The sequence below is a fragment of the Columba livia genome, chromosome 11 (genome assembly GCF_036013475.1).
Source record: "Columba livia isolate bColLiv1 breed racing homer chromosome 11, bColLiv1.pat.W.v2, whole genome shotgun sequence".
Taxonomy (NCBI): Eukaryota; Metazoa; Chordata; class Aves; order Columbiformes; family Columbidae; genus Columba; species Columba livia.
In genome coordinates this window covers 5,121,944-5,142,787 of record NC_088612.1, presented here as the reverse complement: position 1 = coordinate 5,142,787, position 20,844 = coordinate 5,121,944, and the positions used below count along the sequence as shown (strand labels likewise).

Below are 20,844 nucleotides of genomic sequence, written 5' to 3'. Positions count from 1 at the left end.
CAGAGAAACTGCATTTATCAGCAAGTAAATGATTGTCCAAGGGCTGTGTTTGAGAGAGTAGCCTGTGTCCTTGGGGAGCAGGCGGAGAGGGCGAATGTCTCTGTGAGCAGCGCAAGCGCGGGGCAGCATGAGAAGCAGAGGCATGACTGTAGGGGGGAAACACACAGGTCACTGGGGCTCAGCAAACATCTCTGGTGGCTTTCCCGGGAGCTGGATGGACTTCAAGAGCAAATACACTGGAGTGGGCAGAAAAGGAGAAGGGGTTTGAGCAGCTGGTGGCAATTCCTGGGTCGGGAGCTGCCAAGCTTGGCTGGGAAACTACCCAGTGCCCTGAGTTTGTTTCTGGTCCCAGGTAGGCTGTGATACGGCAGATTTTGGTCACACTCTGCTAAGTGTCCTCAGCAAGCTGCTGGGATGGACACCAGTGCTGGGCAATGGCAGTGCGAGCATGACAGGGTTGGCTTTTCTTCAGGGCTTGTGCGGGCGAGTGATTTATTGCCAAGCAGCACAAGATGTCTCACCAGGTCAAGAACAACTCCCAGCCAGGAGGAGGGACCCAAGGCTCCCCAAGCTGCCAGCCACCCTTTCAGCCAGGGAGACCTGGTGTCCTTCCCTTGCTCTTGGTGGCAGGTTTATTCTGAGCACCCGAGTGGATCAGCTCCTCGTTCCAGCTCATTAACCCCACTTGCGTTTGCAGTCACCAACAAAGCCGAACAGGTGCTTTGCTGCCCGCTTGCCTTTGTTGCTCCGTAAATACGGCTGGCTGCCGGTGACACTGGTTTGGGCTGGGGCAGTCGGGCTCTGAGAAGGGTGTGGACAGGGGGGGCTCTGATCTGCGGGGCTCCCTCCTCCCTGTGGGACCCATCCGCGCCCCGCCTGCTGACACCGCACGGTCGGACGTGCCCCAAGAGCACTGACATCATCGTGGCGTCACCGCCCTTAGGCCCAATGAGGGGAGAGGACAGAAATAACGTCATCACCACTACGCGCGCCCCGACGGCTTTAAATTTTAAATTGGCGACAGCGGCCAATCGGCTCGCTCCGAGCGCCGGCTTCGCCCTCTGCTTTCGTCACGGACACCCGCCAATGGAATGCCGCTCTGCTCCTCACGCACGTCACGGCTGGCCAATAAGCGGAGAGCACCGCTCGAACCGCTGGCGCCGCTTCTCCCTTCCCTCCCCCGCCCACCGCCAGCGCGGGCGCCGCATTGCGCAGGCGCACCATTCGGCCGCTCCGCCGCGGCCCAATGAGGAGCGAGGAATGGAGGGGGCGGGCGCTCGGCGGCGGCCAATGAGGACGCGCGAGGCCAGGGCGCCAGAAGTGATCCGGGGCGATGGCGGCAGCCGCGCTCTGACGGGCCCGCGGGCGGCCGTTGGGCTGTGCTGAGGCGGCCATGGCGTGCTCCCACAGCGTGGTGTTCCTGCTGGACACGGCCAGGCCGGGCCAGCGGGCGCGGCTCCAGCGCGGCGCCCTGCGGCTCCTCAACCACCTGGGCTGCCGCTTCGGCCTGCCCCGCCTCCGCTGGGCCTTCAGGTTCTTCGACTCGCTCGGGGGTCGCGGTGGGGCCTCGCGGGGCGGCGGCTTCCGCTCGCCGGGGCCCTGCGCCTGGGCCCGCTTCGAGGAGGAGCTGGCGGAGCGGTTCGGGGCGCGGGGACCCGCCGCCGTCCTGCCCGGGCCGGCTCCCCGCGCCGCCCTCACCCACAATGGCCTCAAGGAGACGCTCCTCGACTTCCAGTGGGACCGCCCGGAGATCGCGTCCCCCGCCAAGCCTCTCCGCAGGAGCCGAGGGACTGGCCTGGCCACGGGCGAGCCCCCCGAGAGCCAGCCCCCCCCCGAGGGATTTGTGAACGCTGTCTTCCTCTTTTCCCCCTGTCCGCACTCGCGGAGGGAGCTGCGGCGGTTCGTGTCTGGGAGCGACGCCCCTTCCTCCCCTTTTGCCCCCCCCACGGTGCAGGAGCTGGCAGAGAAACTCCTGCCCAAGAGTGTCCAGGAGCTGATCGTGGACCAGAAAATCACGTTGTTCTGGGTGGACACTGCTGAGTGGTCTCAGGTAATGAGATTATACTGCTCTGGTTTCAGTGGCCATCTTCTATACGGCAGCTTTGTGCTGCGGTCCCTGGGGTGATAGGGGAAGGTGTTTGGTTACTGTCACGCAGTCTTGTTCAGCAAGAGACCGAAAACTGGAATGGTAATTCTCCCCATGGAGATGGAGATATATCAGCAATTGAGTAGCTGTACAGTGTTTATTAATGAGTCGTCTTGTGCTTTGAGTTAGGTGGGAGTTAAAGCTATTCAGAATTGCAAATGGCAGCCTGACAATTCAGGTGTCTAGACACATGCTTGAAAATACTGGCTACCTCTTAATTCAGTGGGAATAGTATTTTCTTTATTAGATTCTGATATGGTTAATAAAATCCATAAAAACACACAGAAAGCACTGTATTAAGATGCTCTGTCTGCATTTCCTATGCCAGTTTTTTTGTAAGCATGCAATCTCTGTTCAAATATAAGTTATCTCACTGCCAACATTAACTTGAGACCTCTCTTATTTTATTTCAGCTGATTGAATCCCCAGATCATGTTGGATACTGGACAATGTTTGAACTGATCCGTCAGATGGGTGGCACCATTTTGCCATCTGAAACCTTAGTGCAATGTTTGAGTCACCACAGGGCAGATCTTGCTCGTGGTTTTCTTGGAGACTTAAGTTGCCCAGTGCCTCAGACTGTGCCTTGGACCATGCTCCTGCCGTTGGATGCAACTTTGAACTGCTTGTTCTCGAAGCCGTCTGTATTTCAAGCAGTATTCCCCCAGCAAGAAGGAACATTGGTTCTCAGCATGCCTGGTAATTAAAAAATAAATAAATTAGGTGTGCATAGTAATAACTGTCATCTTTCATGCAGGATCCTTGATGAGTTTCCCTTGTGAACAGTATGTGTAGAAGTAACTTAAGATATTGAAGAGCCTAAGTCTAAAAAAAAAAGTCCTGCATGTGCTTCAGTTCCTCTGATATGAGAGTTATTAACCCGTATTTCTGATTGTTTCTTCAGTTTTCTGTGCTTCCAGAAGTTTGGGTGTATGAAGAGCTCTTTGCTGGTCTCACCTTATGTAGCTGTACACTCTTATACATGCTTTGTCTTGGCTTCAGTTTAGCTGAACTAAGAATGCAAATAAAAAGCCCCTTTAAAAGAAAAGAGATTAGCTTTAAAGCAACATGCAGTGTGCATTGGCTCTCTCTTTAGTTGTCCCCTTGTGCACTCAGCTTCTTTTTGAGGATATTTGTTCTGCAATACACTTACTGTAGAGCTGTTTGCAGTTTAATCTCAAAACCTTTTTTTTTTTTTTTGCATTGAAGTCTCTTCATCTATATGAAAACCCCATTTTACTTGCTTCAGGACTTTTCCTTTATCTTCTACTTGCACAGGAGGAAAGAAGCAGGAAAGCTGTGCTGTGATCCTGGAACCCCTAGCCATGAGCCAAAGACAGCTGCATTCTCCAGTACATATTTTTCTGAAGGGTAGCTTGACAGGTTGGAGCTTGATACAGGCTGGCCCCTTTCTCACAGAGAGCTGGATATTGCAGAACTCACGGGCTGAGCAGGCAGAAGGTAACAGGTCACTGTTTCATCGGCTGTTAAAGAGTCTAATGACTGAAGAACTGCACATGGTAAATCTTTCTCTTTGCCTTAAACTAATATTTGTTCTGAAATGAGCTGCGATCAAAGAGGTGACAGTGTATCATGTTGTGAAGACAATAATAGTGGTATTTGTTGCACTGCAAGTCATTTGGAGTTAAATTCAGAATGTTCTTTAGGAGAGCATGTCAGTCTATAAGCTGTTTGTAAAGTGTCTGTACTCCTTAGGTCTCTGCATTTCTAGAAAATGTAAACTTTCCTCTTTTTTTAAAAAAATGTAGGTTGCTGAGGTATCTCCATCTAAAACTTGGTGCCCCTGCACTGCTGTTTTATCACCACTTTCTGAGTGTGCTGCGGTTCTGACTATACTTGGTCCTGAGAAGACTGCTGAAGTTCAGCGGTGCAGCCTTGCAGGAGCTGTAGTGGAGAACTCTTCCCAAGACTCTGCTCTTCACCTCCCAGAGATTGTGAATAGCGTATTGAGTAAAATTAACACATCGGTGGAAGATTCTCTGGCTGGTATGGGTAGGTATCAGGAAATGCAAAACTTACCATCTTATGATCATCCCTAGATATGATTTGGAATGGAGAAATCTAAAGTAATTTCTTCAATGAGTGTCTCTCATTTTTGGGACTTGTTAATTTTGTCTTGCCTTCTGTGGCTCAAGCCTTGTGATGTGATGCAGAAATCTGCACTGGTGTACCTTTCTGTTTTATTGACAGAGAATTAGTTCTCATTAGCTTGTAGATAAAGCACAGGTGCTTGTGCTTGGGGATAAGTTTCTAGAATGAGGTTTCCTAAAATGTGTCCCGTCAGCCATCCCTGGCCAGTAAAGCCTTTGTGTGTGGCTGCAAGGCTGTGTGCCTTTAGTTCACCTGTTTTGTATTAGAGTGAATCTTCTCATGAGCCTGCCAACCTGATATATTGGCTATTAAATTGTCACCCCAAGGAGCAAAGGTTTGGAAAACCCTTCTTTAGGGTCTCTGAAGGCTGGGACCTTCTGCCACTTCATTTAGTTTCCTTCTAACTTTTTTTTTTGTGTGTGTCTGCTCACAGGAGAAGAAACTCCTGTGCCAGAGTGGGTCCAACGGGAGCTGTCCCATACAGATGGCTGGCATCCCTCAGTGCTTGACGCATGGTATCCCACATCGAATGCTTGTGGAGCAACCTCAGATCTGATGGAGTCGTTCAGGTATTTTTCTGAAACACATCTGAGTAATAACGAGGGATTTCTGCTTCCTGTTAAGGGAGTATGGCTGTAGTGTTGCTTGGAGTTCTAGAATTAAATGTTTCTCTTAGTGCTTGTATTTCTGTACTGAGTTTACTGTGTGCTCTTGCTTCATTGTGTCTTGGCATATTTGACAAAAGGAACTGGGAACAGGCTTCTTGGGTAGCAGTTTGCACGCATTAAGATCTTGACAGTTTCAGGAGTTGTGGAGGTGACTTAAAATCACCAAAACTACTTGGGGGAATGCCAGACTTCACCATCTTATGGTTTGATAAGATCCACTGCAAGATGCTGAAGACAGTGGTTGTATTGTCATAGTTGGTATTTATTAGGAATGAAGCCTGCTTTTCTTCAAAGAGCTTGCTGAGTGAAGCAAAAAAATAAAGAGCCTAATGCAGGATATGATACCTTAGCCCAAAGTTGCTCGTGTAGTTTTGTGGCATATCCACTGTACATCAGGCAACCCTTGTTATGCTTGTTTCCAACTTGATGTGACCCTTATAAGAGGGTGGTTTGGATTTTTTTTGTATCTTTTAAGTAAGAGTTTTGGGGAGCAGGCATTGGAAGAGTACTAACGTGTTACTTGCACTATATTACTGTGGGCTGGTACCTAGAAAAACCTGGTTTCTGCATAATGAGAACAAGGGACATGCCTCCCACTCCCATTTTTTTTGATAACTTTTAAATTACTCTTTTATATAGACTGCTGCAGGTTCCTTGTGCTAATGGGAAGGATGACACAGACCAATCTGAAGTTGAACTCTCAGAGAGTCTATCTGAGCTGTACCAGAGAAAATTCAGTGAAACATCTGCTGCAACTGGACCAGAAAATAACAAGAAAAGACGTATGTATACTTCAGGATCACATGTGCATGTTGGCAATTAAAGATGACAAATACTTCTCAGCAGGCCTTCTTAATGCCTGAACCCTAGAGGTCTGTACTCTCCTGAGCATGCTTTAGAATTATTTTTAGAGAATGTAATTTACATATTAATATTAGGACTGCCCTTTAATACAATGCAAATAACTCTAATTCAAAGCTGTGCAGCAACTGACAAAACTGTTAAAAAGCAGCATGCAGAGCTTTGCAGTTTCACTAGATGTTGAAACAGGGACCACTCCCAACTACTAGTAAATATTGCAACCTCTCAACTTTGTTCTAATTTGGAGAAAGGAAACACTTCCTTCTAGAAGAACTTAATCATTGCATTTCAGTACACTAACTACAGCTGCATATATTCTGATCTTATGTATCCCTAAGTCTTGCTCTGTCAGCTATTTCTGTGATGTAAGATTGCGCCTTGGATATGTAAATTCTGATTATACCTATATAACTACTTTCACAGAGCAAGAGTTTTTACCTGATTTTTACTTAGAGAAGCAGCTGCCTCTGCAGTTATTTTTGTGGAGAAATACAAGCCTTCTGGGCCCTGCCTTCCACTAGAAGGTTGCTAATCTCATATGACAGTACCACAAAATTCAGTATTATGCTCTACCTTCGTTGGAGTTCCTGCCCCAGTGTGTCTGATGGCAGAACTCCCTTTTTGTGGTGTTGCAGGTGGAATTCCCCGAACTCCAGTCAGGCAGAAGATGAAGACCATGTCCAGATCCCTCCAGATGCTCAATGTAGCAAGACTGAATGTAAAAGCTCAGAAGTTTCACCCTGATGGTGTGTCACTAGCAGTGAATGAGAAGCTTCCACAGAAGCTTTCAGCAAAAAGATTGGATGAAAAGGTGGAAGAAAAGGAAAAGGCACTTAAAATATCAATAGGTATGTGTTACCAGTCCTGATATATTAGTAGGTCATACGGGGTTTTTATGGAAGGGAGGGGGAAGGATGATAATGGAGTATTAGGTGCTAGGGAGTGGATCAGTGCTTGTGTTTCTGAATCTTCAGCTTGGCATGGAGTGTGGTTATTTTTTTTTTCATCTTTCTCCCAGTTTTGGTTTCTATAAATGTTCACAACCTAGTGTTACAGCTACTCCCAGGGTTAGTTTCCTGCCTTGTCTCCATCTGCAAAAAGCAATAAGGAACTGTCTTTCCCTTTTTTTTTTTAACCAAAATAAGTAGAGGGAAACACCTATCAAAGTATAACTGGAAATGTAGTCCTGTTTATTAATTGCGCAGAAGTTAAGTGAATTTCTTGACTGCTACAGTAATCTGAAAGCTTGCCGATCTACTTGGAACTAAGCTTATTTGTCATGGGTCTGAACCTTGGACTGCTTCTTTTGGTGTTCTGTGATCTGGATGCCTCTTTGGAGAAAATCTGTGAGATTCTCCTGCAATGAGTGTTTTATCAGTAAGGTGTGGTGAATGGGTGTTTAGTTAACTTTAGACCACTTCCCTTGCAGACTTCAAAACTGAGGAGGAACTGCAGTCCCACTTAATTGCAAGCTACCAGAAGGCTGTTGCTGAGGGAGATATTTCATCTGTGTGTGCCCAGAATATGATCATGGCCATTAAAAAGTTCTTGAAAGTACAAGATGCCAATGAGAAAGAGGTAAGTAAGAGCATGTGGGCAGGGTTGTTACTGATCTGGAAGTGTTTTTTGCTATTCCACACTACCTTTTTTTTCATCTTATGTGAAGTTTTTAGGGGCAGTTACATGTAGTCAAAATCATAACCAACTGGCTACTTCTACCTGTGCCAACTCAATAGTGAAAAAGGGTAGTTGCCAAGAATGTAAGGAAATCCAATTAAGTTATCAGTTTAGACCTTTGCTAAAGATTGTAACATCTTTATGTTGACTTCATTCTGAATTCTAATTTCATTTACTCAAAGACAGTATTTAAAAAAATATTCTAAACCATCTTTTACAAAAGGTGCATCTTCTGGTTTTGCTTTACATAATAAACCTAGACCTGCTACTTCTCCAGGAAAGATAAATATAGTTCAAAGTATGTTTTACTTTAAGTGTATAAACGGTGTTAAAGATTGTAACTCACTGAAACCAAAATTGGTAAACTTGTGAACAACTGAAAGAAATACTGTGGGAAGACAAATCCATTTTTATATATCCATATATAAATCCATAGAAGGCAGCGTGAAGCTGCAAGTGACGTTCTTTGCGATTTCAAGCTCTTAAGTTCTATGTCTGGTGTCATTGTAACTTTGCTTCTGAAAGAAAAAGATAATTCTTTTCCTTGAAGGAGAAGAAAGAAATAAAGGGTCAAGATAGGAGGCGGGGGGGAAACCCATGTCCTGCAGACAGGGAACGGACTTAAAGTTTTTGCTGTAATTCTGTCTCTCTGCAGGTGGCCTGTGTGGAAAGAGTCAGAAACCATCTCCTGAAGACCAGCAAAGCGCTCAGACAACAGCACAGTTCACAGAAGGAGGCCAAAGTCAGAGAGTATGAGACACTATTTACTTCAGCTTCTGAGACACTATAGAGTTGGTTAGCAGTTTTTAGTGGTGGCTTTTTTGTACAAGTGAAAAAGTATTTACATGGGGCAAATATTCCAAGGAGAATATCTGGTCACAGTAAAAACATCCATTAAATGCAAATATACACAGGCTGTGTGATAAGCATTGCAGTCTATATCTGAAATGAGGCATCTACCGTGCCACCAGAATTAAATGCCAACCAAATTATGCTGTCAAAAGGAACCACTTCCCCTCCCGTTGCTTTTTTGAGTATACCTTCTGCAGTAAACATGCTGATTCCACCAGAAAAAAAAGCAGTGAATGACTACTTGTTTTCTTAGGTGCCGACTTCAGGTATTTTTGCGCCTTGAGTTATGTCTTCAGTGCCCTTCACTGCAAAGCAATGCTGATGAAATGGAGCAGCTGTTAGAAGAGGTAAATTATGGATCAGGTTGTGTTTCTGGATGGCCCTAGAAATGCAGACCTTGGGCCTAGAGTTTTCCACTAATTTTTACTGTAACCGTTTTATATTTCTTGCTAAAAAAAAAGTGGTGTTGCAACTGTCACCAGCTTAATTCACTTTCCCACCTGGCTTTCTTTTCCAGATGACAGATATGCTGCGAATTTTATGTCTGACTGAAGACCCAGGGTATCTTACAAAATTTCTAGAAGAAATATTAGAATTGTAAGTTCTTTAGGATGGTTTAAGTGTTACTGGGTACTGTGGTTTCGGTTGGATATCTGAGTAAACAGCAATCTACAGCTTTCATTTACTGCATCTTTATAACTTTCAGTTTAGATATGCTTTTCTTGTATCTTCATCAAAGAAAAAGTAGATAAGGAAGTAAACTCAATAAAAAAGTTGATTTTTCACTTGTGGGTTTTTTTTAATTGACACTAGAGAAAAAAATTCATTCAGACCTCAAGATTGGAACATTGACAGTTTTGTGGGTGATTGCATTTGATGTTGGTTTTCTCTGCTCTAGGTATATGAACTTTATACCCAAGACTCTTGGAGATATTTACTATGGTCTCGGTACACAAATACCCTCAAAGCTGGCATCTGTTCTGCCTTCGGACTTCTTCAGTGATGACTCTCTGACTCTGGATAGCAAATCTCCAGGCCTTCCACTGTCTTTATCATCTGTCTTAACTCCTGGTGCTGTTTGTGTAGGCACTGAGAGTGATCAGCTTGAGGAGCTGCGCACCCGCTCTGCCAAAAAAAGAAGGTAATAATTCCGAATGGGAGACAGTTTGTTGCAGCCTGGGCTGAGGAATTGTCTAAACTATAGCTCAGTAATTTTGTTTCTGTTGCTGGATAACTGGTTGGGGCAAGCTGGCACCTGCTGACAGTTCTGCAAGCCTGAGAGAAATAAAGGGCTCCCACTTTTCATTTGAACTTGCCATTGTTGACTATATGCAAGTGTAATCTTCATTCTGTATGTGTATCTTATGCATAAGTAGAGTTTGTGTCTTCCATGAGAAGAAAAGGAATATACTGTAGACCTTTATGCTGGGGATCCTGCATATGTTTTAATAAATTGTGAAATGAGTTTTAATACCAACTGTAAAGTTAGGTATTGCTGTTTATATCACAAATAATTTTTCAGTGTTGTAACTTAACTGAGGTACCATTGCAATTTGCAATGTGAATTTAGGTAAAGATTTCCTATGTCTAAAGTCAAGCCTAAGTTGAATTGTCATTAGGTTGATAACCATGCTTCTGACTTTATTTTAACTTAATCTTTGTCTGCTTTCTGAAGGAATAATGTATTAGCCAGACACAGGAGCATGACAGAAGCACCACAGAACTTGCGTCAAATTGAGATTCCCAAGATAGCCAAGAATCCCAGCAGAAAGGTAAAACTTCCAGAAGGATTGTGTGTGAATTGCTTCTGCAGGGTGCAGCAAAGCTGTGAAGTGACACTTGAGTGCAGAAACTCTTGTGCTGTATTCACTTAGTAGGTATGTCCTGTATCAGCTGTACAGAGATAAAAGTAGTTTTGAAGGAGAAATTGAAACAATGTGTGTATGGTTCAGAGCTTACAGTTAATATTCATAATAGTTAACTGTAACATTAAATTACCAGTGGGGCTAATTTCTTTTTGTTTCAGGAGAGCTTGCGTTCTTACCTTGCCACTGAGAAGTCCCAACAGATGCCTTTGTTGCAGAAAGAAGCAGTGCAAGGTATATTGACTTCTAGCTTTTCCATGGAAAGGTGCGTCTTCAGCACATGTTCTCCCTGTAAATTTTAGTGAGCTGTGATGAAATTATGCTGAAGCATGCTGGAAATCAAAAGGAAGTTTTGCTGAATTCTGCAGAAACTTTGAGCAAAAAATCATCTCTATTCTGTGTGTGCTCACACAGAAAGAACTTAAATCCTGTGTTCTGAGAGGAAAACTTTTCTGTTTGTCCTTGAATCTTGCAATTATTTCTACCTTCTCTGGCCTGAAAACAAGGACAAGAGTGGACTCATATCTGGAAACCTGATATTTCTCTGCAAGATATTTAAAATGAAATCTCACATGTGTTCTCTGAACCAATATGTTGCTTGAGATTTTTGTAGCTCACTTAATGTTGCTCTATCTAGGACACTGACTAGCTGCTTTTTCTGCTATGGCATCTGCTTGTTGCTTATTGCTGAAATAATGCAAAGAATGCCAATTTGTAAGAAGTCCAGGATGGATTTAGAGGATGACATTTCCTCTAAAATGTAGCAGAAAAACAACTTTTCAATGCTTTGTGGCCTCTAAAAAGTTGTTTTTCTATGTTGGTATGTGATATTCCCACCCCCAGTGGCCAGAAAAAAAACCATCTTCCAGTGATTTCTTCTTTTTTTCCTTTTAATATGATCATTTATTGCTTTTTCTTGTCTCACAGAGGTTACAAAAGTAAGGAGGAACCTCTTCAATGAAGAGCTGCTTTCACCATCCAAAAGGTCAATGAAGAAGATGCCTAGAAGCCAGTCAGTGTCTGCTGTGGAAGGCCTAAGATACAAATGCACTGATGAAGGCACTAAAGGTAGGACATGACTTGCACACGTAGGATTGTTGTGGATGATCTTCTGCTAAAGTTCCTATTCTTGCATCTTCAGCTCTATGCAACAATTATACTTTTTTTTAATGAAGAAGAAAATATTTCAGATGATTGCTGTGGTGGTTGTAGGATGAATAAGATATTAAAACTGAAACCTATTTTTTACTGAACTCTGTGTCTCATAAAGAAAACTCATGTTAAGTGCTTGGTTAAAAGAGAATCTGTGAATGGAAAATGAAGAAAGAAATTTGTTTTTAAGTTAATTATGTCTGATGCAAAGTCAGTGCTATTAATGATATTGAGGGATTGAGAAGGAAAAGTAGACACTGGGCTCTGAAATGGTCGCTTATGAGTGCTGGGACACTGCACAATGATTCTATATTGGCTGTCATTCTTAAACTGAAACCTGTACAACACTGTATGTATTTATTTGTCCTAACTGCTTTATAACTGTGTGATGTTGTAGCTCTTGCTTGATTTTTAGATCATCGGAAGTTACTGACGAAGAGAGTTGCAGAAACACCACTACATAAGCAGGTCTCCAGGAGACTACTACATAAGCAGATCAAAGGCCGGTGAGTGAGTGCTTTCTTTCTCGAGTTCAGTAAATATTAGATGTATAATTAATGGCTGTGAGCACAAGAACCAGGTATCTTTTTGTGGTCAAAGTGTCATCCTCACCTATGTCAGCAAGAGAACCAACGGATGCTAATTTCTGTTGTCTGAGTGAGGAGAAATACTGCTTGCTTCATTGTGTAAGTCAGCGTGCTTTAATTCCTGCAGCTAACTTTTGTTCAGGGTCAGTTGCTGTTTCAAGGGCCTCTGAAGGAAAGGCCTGAGCTGTGTTTTGTGGACTCCAGGCTGAAATTTAGCATTTACCTCCATGTGGAACCATTACCTATACAGCTAGACAGTTTCCCATACTCAACCATTTTTTTAATAGTAGGCAAAGTGCTTACTGATCACTTAGAGCAGCCAAAAAAGCAATGTGTTGTAGAACAGACCACTGCTTTTCAGTCTATGTGGCAAATTCTGTTTTCGTAAATGTGACCAGTATGTAAAGTCCAAAATGTCTGCTGTTTCTCAAGGTCTTCTGATCCAGGTTGTGACACTGGCGTTGTAGAAGAATCTCCAGAGAAGACCATAAATGGTAAGCACTCTTTTTCTTCTGATTAAAGGTGGTTTTGCTGTGTTGTAGCTTGTAAGATGACTGTGCTTCAATTTAGGCAATTTGTGAATGGTCAGTATGAAAGTATTGCACTATTCTGTTGGTGGGGCAAAGCCTCCTCTGACAGAACCACTTGCTGCTCGTGGCTTTGACAACCTTGTACAGTTGTTAAGTTAAGAAAGGTAGATATAACTCTTAAATGAAAATTCATGAAGAACTTTAAAGGTGAACAAGATTCTGAGCTGCTATAATTACTGTCAAACCAGTGGGTGCAAGGTGATTTTTTTAATGTAACTTCAATGTGCTGTGACCCGAACACTGCTCTAGTTTTGACTGTAGCAGACAGCTGCTGGGCTCTGTGGAGTGTCTCCGTGTTATGTTGACTACTACTGTTTCTTTTCCCCAGGAAGGAAGTAGAAAAGAGCATGGTTGGGCAAAGAGGAAGATAAAATTGCTAGTAAAAAGAGGCAGGAGAAGGAATTGATCATTTAACCTGGATGTAATTTGAGTTGAACATGGCTTTTCTAGCATTCCTTTCTATATAATTGCCAGAGAGGGGTGAGAGTAATCATGACTTAGAGGAGGGGGCATTATGAGTTGGAAGATTTGTTAGGCGTATGGAAGTTCAGTAGTGTGTGTTGTTTTCAGTTAGGTACTGTTCCTGAAGATCTCCCTGTTGTTGAGGGAGAAAGAAGGCTCAATTTCCAATGTCTTTACCTTTTCAGAAGTAGGTTTGAGAAGAAGTCCACGCATCAAACAGCTGTCTTTGAATAGGACCTGTTCTGGTGTTCTCAATTCCACTACACAGGCCAGCTCACGAAATTCACAGCGAGTCCATCAGGGACAAGAAGGGGAGAGCTGTATGCTGCAGGATGTCAAAGGTACTGAACGGGATCTGAGCAGGCTGATATTGCTGATCTGAAAAGCTGATGCGGATAGATCAAAGTCTGACTTGATTAGTCTCTACAAGAGACTGTAAGAAGCCAAGAGCTATCATGCAGTATCTTCTGTAGACAAAAATTCATCCCCAGTAATCATTTTTTGAATTGGGAATCTGAATTTGGAGGATGGTAAGGCAACTAATTTCTATGATGATACACTGCCAACTTAACGGAGTCAGGCCCATCTAATGGAATACCACTGATTGTCAGTCTGCATTCCTTAAATGCAGTGAAATCCTTGTAAAATATGGGACAGAAACCCCAAAGCTTACTTTCAGTCTACTCTGTGGCAGTATAAAGCAGTGACTGATGGGATCTTCTTTGTTGGCTGTCTCAGTAGGATTATCAGCTACAAATGGTGACATTTAGTTCTTTATATTGTACTTGCTAGAATCCTTAGTCATGAACCAGAACTTTAAGGTACAAGCTATAAATAGAATAAGAGGCTGAGCTATTTTGTACTTTTTGTCCTACTAGAGCACTCTTTCTACAGATGGATATTAGTTTCATATTGGGGAAATAACAGTAATTCTGGTGAAGCTTTAACATTTGGCTAGAAAAGAACATGCTAGGGCTATAGGCTTTGTACACTACTTGTCCATACATCTGAAGTGATTGAAGCAATTGTTCATTGCAGGTTACTTACTGTTAGTTGAATAGTACTGTTCCACTTTACAGGCATTAAGCAGCATTCAGAGAGCCCCACTGTCCAGACTCCCAAGAGGTTTTTCTTTGGTGCGGTCATTGACATGTGTAGTCCTGCAGCGAAGCCTTCACCTGGCAGGAGGAGAACAAGAAAAGATTCCTTACACTTAGAGGAGTTGACCACATGTCAGGTAGAAACACTCTCTTCCCATCCTCTCTTTCTGTTCATGTTTAGTGAATCCTATGCATCTTAAACTTAGTATTTCCATTAAGTCTAATCAAATGGTTTCTGTGTTTTGAATATTGAGGAATAAATTGCAAGAAGGGTATATAATACCTCTGGAAAGAACAAGCATGGTTCTTTAATTTATGTCTCTCCCTCTTCAGACTCCTAGAAAAACTCCTCATAAATTTGCCCAGAAGCTACCACATTCTGCCAGTAAGCTACCGAGGAGATCACCTCGCATTCTCCACAGGACACCACAGAAGCTGGAGAAGACTCCTCGCAGAAGTCCAGCTGCTAAGCAGACTGCAGTGAAGTGTTTGGGAAAGTACTTTTCTCATCCTGTACAAAGGGTCAAGTCACCATCTGCGTTAAGTGAAAATAAGAGGGTTCACTTGCTGCAAGGAACTTCTAAGGATTGTTCTCCAGCAGAAGGACTTTCCCCTCCTTGCAAAGAGACTGGCTTACAAGTACCAGAACTTGAAGGGCTCACAGTGCTCAGTGCCTCATTGTTACCTCTGACAGATTCAAATCCAGCTGCCTCTCCCTCCTCTGCAGTCCAGAAAAGATGTTTTGCAGAGCAGCAAACTCCAAGGCGTTCCTTGAGATACCTCTCAAAATTAGCATCTCCAGTTGGTACTCGGAGGCAAATCCTCCCAAAGGAAACTCAACTGCAGTCAGATTCATTACCTCGAGCAACTAAAAGTACTCCCAGGAAACCTGAAGATCCAGGTTCAAAATTATGTACCAGCCCACTGAGTGTGGAAGTGTCACCGCTTGCTGTGAGGCTGGAGCCTTCCTTCAGTCCCCCTCTCTGTCAAAGTCCCACAAATGCTGTGGCAATCTGCTCTCCTTCCCATGTGCAGGCTATGGAGTCTGATTGGGAACCATCTCTTCAAAAATCTCCAGTTATTACTGGCACTTCACGGAGATCCCTGCTTCACACATCCAAGGAGGCCAAATGTGAACCAAATTCTGGAGGAGAGAACCTCACACTTGCATGTGTAACACCTTCAAAGAATAAGGAGAATCATCGTTATAGTGTTGGTAACTCTTGCGTAAAAAGCCTCCAGCTTTGTCAGTCCCAAGTTACTGAAAATGCTGCTGTATTGGAGAAGAATAAACAGATGGATGTGGCATCTCAAAAGTCTTCTCCAAGAGAGGACTTGGAAAACTTGGAAAAGCAGTTGTCTCCCAAGCCTGCTGGAGGGCAGGTCTATGCACAGAATGCTGTGATAGAGTGTGAGCAATTGATTACAGAGGGGAACTCCAGTGCAAGCACCTGTGCATCCTTCCAAAGGGATTCTCAAACAGTTAGTGATGACTTGGAACCAAGAACCCTGCTGAAAGAAGAATATGTGGGGCTGAAGGTTCCAAGTCTTAAGAGGCACTCCAGATTTGCCCTGAATACTTCACCTCCTGTGCCAAAACCTGCTTCTGCCTATTCTTTACGCTGCACTGCAGACAGGAGACAGAGGGAGGCTGCAGCACGGATGGGAAATCCTCAACTTATAGACAAGTTCTCTACTCCTAAAAGTCGTTGCAAACCGCCTTTGGTTAGTCCACCCACTTACGAAGTCGAACTTGAAATGCAAGCTTCAGGCCTGCCCAAGCTTCGCATTAAGAAAATTGGCTCTTGCTCATCGTTGGAAGTTCAACCTGAAGCAAGTGCCAGCAAACCCAAGGGAGGAGAAAGCCCCTTTGGTGATCTTGCTATGACCTGGTGTAGCAAGCACCCAGGAAAACCAGCAGCTGCCTGTGTTTCACCGTCCTGCTTTCGCTCTTTCCACAGTACACCTGGGAAAGGCGGAGGACAGACCTACATATGCCAGTCGTATACCCCAACAAGCTGCGCTTCTAATACCACCTCCCCATCCCCCTTGGAAGCAGGAGTTCCCTGGACACCTTCTCCCAAGCAGAAGGGAAAGACTACCCCTGATGCCATCAATGATTGGCCCCGGAGAAAGAGAGCAGCAAGCAGAACTGCTAATGCTAGCTGTGGTCAAACCGAGAAGAATGCTGATGAACAGAAGAGAATGTCCACAGGCAGAGAAGGAGAGGTGAAGATCTTAGAGCACTGCAGCAGCAAAGTGACAAATGCTCTTGGGGAATTTGGACTGGAAGGGATTTACAGGCTCCAGGATCAGGCATCTCCTAGTGACTCTGATTTGAGGGCTGTTGAGGATTTTGCCATGGGAGCTTTTGGCTTGAAATCTCGGAAGCGAGTCTTGACTTATCTGTCACCAGAAAAGGAGGAGAACCGTGATCCCAAAAGATCTTGCACTGATAGGCGCAACTTGGATCTCACTGGCTTTTCCACAGATGAAAGCAGCAGAAGCAAATTAAGGATGGACTCTGTACCTCCTGAGAAACCAGGAGCATGTGCGCTTATAACTCCTGAGCAGCACAGTTGTGGAGGGGATGACGATGTCTTCCTTTTGTCAGGTAATTAAGTGGCATGAATGAGACGCCATTGAAATCAGAAGTGGTTAAAAATGTGTGGTAGACAAAAACAAGAAAAAAACTTTTCTGAAGGAGAATTAGATGGAGGGGGTGAGTAGGTTTTAATTGATGTAGAAGTTAATTATGTGGAGAGGCAGATTAGATATGAGGAGTTCATCAATGGAGTATTAATGATGTGAGAGAGATCAGAGAAATATGAAAAAGTAGGAGGCTGGAGGAAGCAAAAGGAAAATTTGCAGAACTTGGGGAGGGAGGGTCACAATTACATCTGCCTGCTGTCCTGTAAATGGTGATGACTCAAGTTGAATAAAGGTGGTGTAAGGTCACTACAGTGTACTGAATGGAATGTGAACTGTGACTTAGGGAAGTGATAGCTCTTGTATTGCAATACATGTTGAAATCAGACCAGGTGATTTATTTGGGTTTTAGGTGATGCTGCCAGCTATTTCTGCCCAGCATCCAGCACTGAACTTAACTCTTTTAAGTGTAAAGCTGCTGCAATATAGGCTGGAGCCTTGGGGGGTTAGTCCTGGGGATGCTGGTATTTATTGGTGCCCCATCTGCTTGTGGGGGTGGGGCCACTGAAAGCAGGTATCAGAAATTTTTGCCTTGCTAGCAGTGATGTTGTGGCAGTAGGTATTTAACTTTAAACTACCTGTTTGCTTTTGCTGTGGGTACAGATGATTAGCTGACCTTGGTGAAACAGGCTGTCTCAGCTCTGTAATCAAGGCCTTGTGAATTGCAAATACTTAACTTCCATTATTTCTGGAACAACTCTAGATTATGGGGGACTATGGCAGATGTTGTTCTATAGTCATTGCATGCCCTGAGGCTAAGCCTCAGTGTCTGTTTCCCCTCACAAGGAAAGCTTTGTACATAGCAGCAGTGTCTTACTCGTCCAACAGGTATCACTGAGAAAAATGGACAAACTTTAAAGCACCATTAGTCTGTATTTGGGACATGGAATAATAGCAGTATTTAGCCTTAAGCTGGACCTGTAAGAGATTTCTGTACCTACAGAGCTCCTTTTTGTGTAAGAGACAATCACAGTTGTAACAACAGTTTCCTTCCAGGACACATAAAGTAACTGAAGAGTAAGTTTAATAAGTGAAGTGTTTTTCTACAAAACCACCAAAAAAACTAGCTCTAAGAGCTAAATCCAGAGTGTCGTTTGCCTTTCCTGATGCCAGAAACCCACTATGCCAGCCTAGATTTTGATTCAGATAAACTCAAAGTTATCACTTGTACTGATAGAAGTTTCAAACTAGAATAAAGGCTGTGTATGGTCAGTTTGCAGCATCTCACTGTGCTTTTCCAGGCTCGACTCCACCACTGAAGAGCACACTCTCCGCTAACAGCCTTCTAGCGCTGACCCAGTCCCCGCTGCTGTGCCAGGGACAGACACCACCATCTCGGAGAAAGCGTCTTCAAGGTAACCACCTGTGCTGGAAAGAAAAGGCTTGAGCAGACCAGGTTTCCACTCTGCTTGCCTCCTGCTAAATGAGAACAAAGGCATACTGTGCTAGGGATTGGTCTTTGTCTAGAGAGCCCATGGCTGTATCTGCCACTTGTGTGCAGTGTCTCCATCTCACACGCTTCCAAGAAACTTGCTGTGAATTAGGAAGTTTGGAAGGGAGGGGAGGTAGCAATGAAGAAAGCAGCTAAGTAGGAAGTTATTGTTCTTATTGTTTCCAGTTGGTATCTTGCTTATTGGAGTCACCATTAAACTTTAGCAAACCGTGGCTTAATTTATTCTTTGTTTTGTAGAAGAGGAAACCGATGCCTTCCAAATTACTGCTGACCAGGAGCTGTCTCCATTCCCCATCACGGCTTCCAGGAAGCATCCCCTTAGTAGGACTTACTCACGGAAAAAGCTGCTCAGCTGAAGTTGGGAGTCAGAACAACATGGAAAACTTTGCATTATCCCAGCTGTACGACATCCTTTTTAATCAGGACCTTATTTTTGGTGCTGGACTGGAGCTGCCTTGTGTTGGTAGGAGACTGGATGCAAGCCTATGACAATGGAAATAAGGACAACTCTAAAAGGGTTTGTTTTTAACCTCAATTGCAGCACCTCTCCATACATTCAAGGCCTATCTCAGTCTTTCTGGTACTTCTCCTGCATGTGATAGCAGAGTTCTGCAGTGAAGGTTCAATTCTGCTAGGTAAAGAGGGACAATTGTCACTTTTCTACAGTTTTTGTGTAAAATAAACTGAATTTTCATTGTGTCACTTAATGAGAAATCTGTCTTGAACCCAAATGATGGGTGAGGGCTTTGGGATGCAGGAAGAAGGATGCAAACAAGGATGTACAAAACAAGCTGAGTGTTCCTGCTGTGGATCTCATCCTCATACTAACTGGATCCCTTGCTTAGTTGCATGTAATTTGCTACAGCTTAGTGGGAAAACAACTAGCAGATAAATTCTGGATGAGTAAATTACTCAAAAATACTTAAATGCCAAAAGACTAGAGAGGTGGGAAAGACAACTTAGTTGAAGGAGAGGAGTTTGAGTCTTCTGCTGTAGGTCATGAATGGTTTGGTGTATCTGCTCTTGGCCACTTTTGGGTAAGCAGAAGCTGATGGATTAACTTTGTGTTTTCTTGCAAACTTGCAAGGAGCCAGAGAGGACAAGCTGGGTAAACTCTCAAGAGGTGAAACTTGGTGGAATAACTGGAGATGACAGTTCAAAGATTACCATCTGAGTCACTGCTTGAACAGTGACTTAGTAGCCTGAGAAATGTGCTTGCATTCTAACCTCATGAAGGCAGCAGGAGCTGTGACTCAGTGCCTGGGATGCGGCCTCCAAGGGGCTAAAATTGTGCGTTATCTTGGAAGGGCTGGGTTTTTCCTTTAGGACAGCAATCTGTGCACAGCAGGGTATTGGGGAAGCCACCCCACTGTGCCCAGCAAATGCACAGGAAGCAGAGCTGTGAGGATGGTGTGAGGTCATCCTGAAAACAGGCACAGCAATGCACAGATTTGTTACATGGTATTGAATGAAATTTATTTCCTGGCAATGCTATTTATTGTAGGAAGGCTGACTCTCCCTCTGCCAAGAGAGGAGGAGTAGTGTCTATACCAGTACATAGTGACAGGACAAGGGATAATGGCTTTAAACTGAAAAGAGGGGAGGTTTACATTAGATATTAGGAAGAAATTCTTCCCCATGAGGGTGGTGAGGCCCTGGAACAGGCTGCCCAGAGCAGCTGTGGATGCCCCATGCCTGGGAGTGTTCAAGGCCAGGCTGGATGGGGCTTTGAGCAGCCTGGTCTAGTGGAAGGTGTCCCTGCCCATGGCATGGGGGGTTGGACTAGATGATTGTTAAGGTCCCTTCCACTCCAAACCTGTTTTGCTTGTGGGAGAGGTGACACCTCCTTCACAGATGTGGATTGATACACAAGTGTGGAGCTCCAACACTACTACTTACTTTCTGAGTAGCATGGATTATTCTTGTCTCTGCTGAAGATCTTTTTTTAGCAGCAGAAAATAAAGGCTCTGAACTTAAATCTTGTTCAGCTCAGCCACACCCAGAGCCCTCAGCAATGTCCTCCCTCAAAGCTACACACCTACAGGCAAGATCAAGTGTGTAAGAGGATGATCAGGTAGTTCCTACATCAGATGGCAGCTTTCAGCTTGGTGTATGTTATTCCTCAAATGGTACTTGTGGTAGCTGTGCTCCTTGTGATTTCAGACTGAAGCAGTGGCTTGTTTTTGGGGGTCAGGTAGCCCAGCTGCTTTCTCCCCTTGTTCTTAAAGCAGGGAGCTAGGCTTTCATTTTTAGCTCTGCTAGAAATAAACTTATGTCCCACATCCCAAGGTGGATGGTGTCAGTGTTAAGCTGCAGGATTTTATTTAACCTCCCCTATATCCAGACCAGAAGTTTTCCCAAGAATAAGAAAATGCTGCTTAAAGCAGCTTGTAGGCTGGAGCAGAAAATGGCACTGAACCAGGGTTGCTTTTACCCTGGATGCTTCAGACAATTCTGCTGCTGTCTGGAGATGCTTTTCCTGCAGCAACTCAATGTAGGAAGCCTACCAGCTCTGTGCATACTTAAAAAGCAGTTACTTAAACATTAAGGCAACACTGTGACAGCAGCCAAGTTCCTATGCAGTGAGGTTTAAATATAACCCCTTTCTAC

At 44.1% G+C, this 20,844-nt stretch overlaps 1 protein-coding gene across 1 annotated transcript; it reads left to right on the top strand.

The window, feature by feature from the left end:
- Positions 1-1,299: 1,299 nt before the first annotated feature.
- TICRR (TOPBP1 interacting checkpoint and replication regulator) lies at positions 1,300-18,936 on the top strand. The gene is made up of 22 exons (XM_021289917.2): positions 1,300-2,050; positions 2,560-2,845; positions 3,425-3,666; positions 3,916-4,159; positions 4,692-4,827; positions 5,566-5,708; positions 6,423-6,635; positions 7,217-7,365; positions 8,120-8,214; positions 8,570-8,663; positions 8,834-8,913; positions 9,215-9,457; positions 9,992-10,088; positions 10,343-10,415; positions 11,109-11,249; positions 11,749-11,839; positions 12,353-12,414; positions 13,158-13,313; positions 14,052-14,209; positions 14,406-16,686; positions 18,023-18,136; positions 18,472-18,936. The coding sequence occupies exons 1-22, from the start codon at positions 1,394-1,396 to the stop codon at positions 18,588-18,590; spliced, it is 5,874 nt and encodes a 1,957-aa protein (XP_021145592.2). The 5' UTR covers positions 1,300-1,393; the 3' UTR covers positions 18,591-18,936.
- The last annotated feature ends 1,908 nt before the right edge of the window (positions 18,937-20,844 follow it).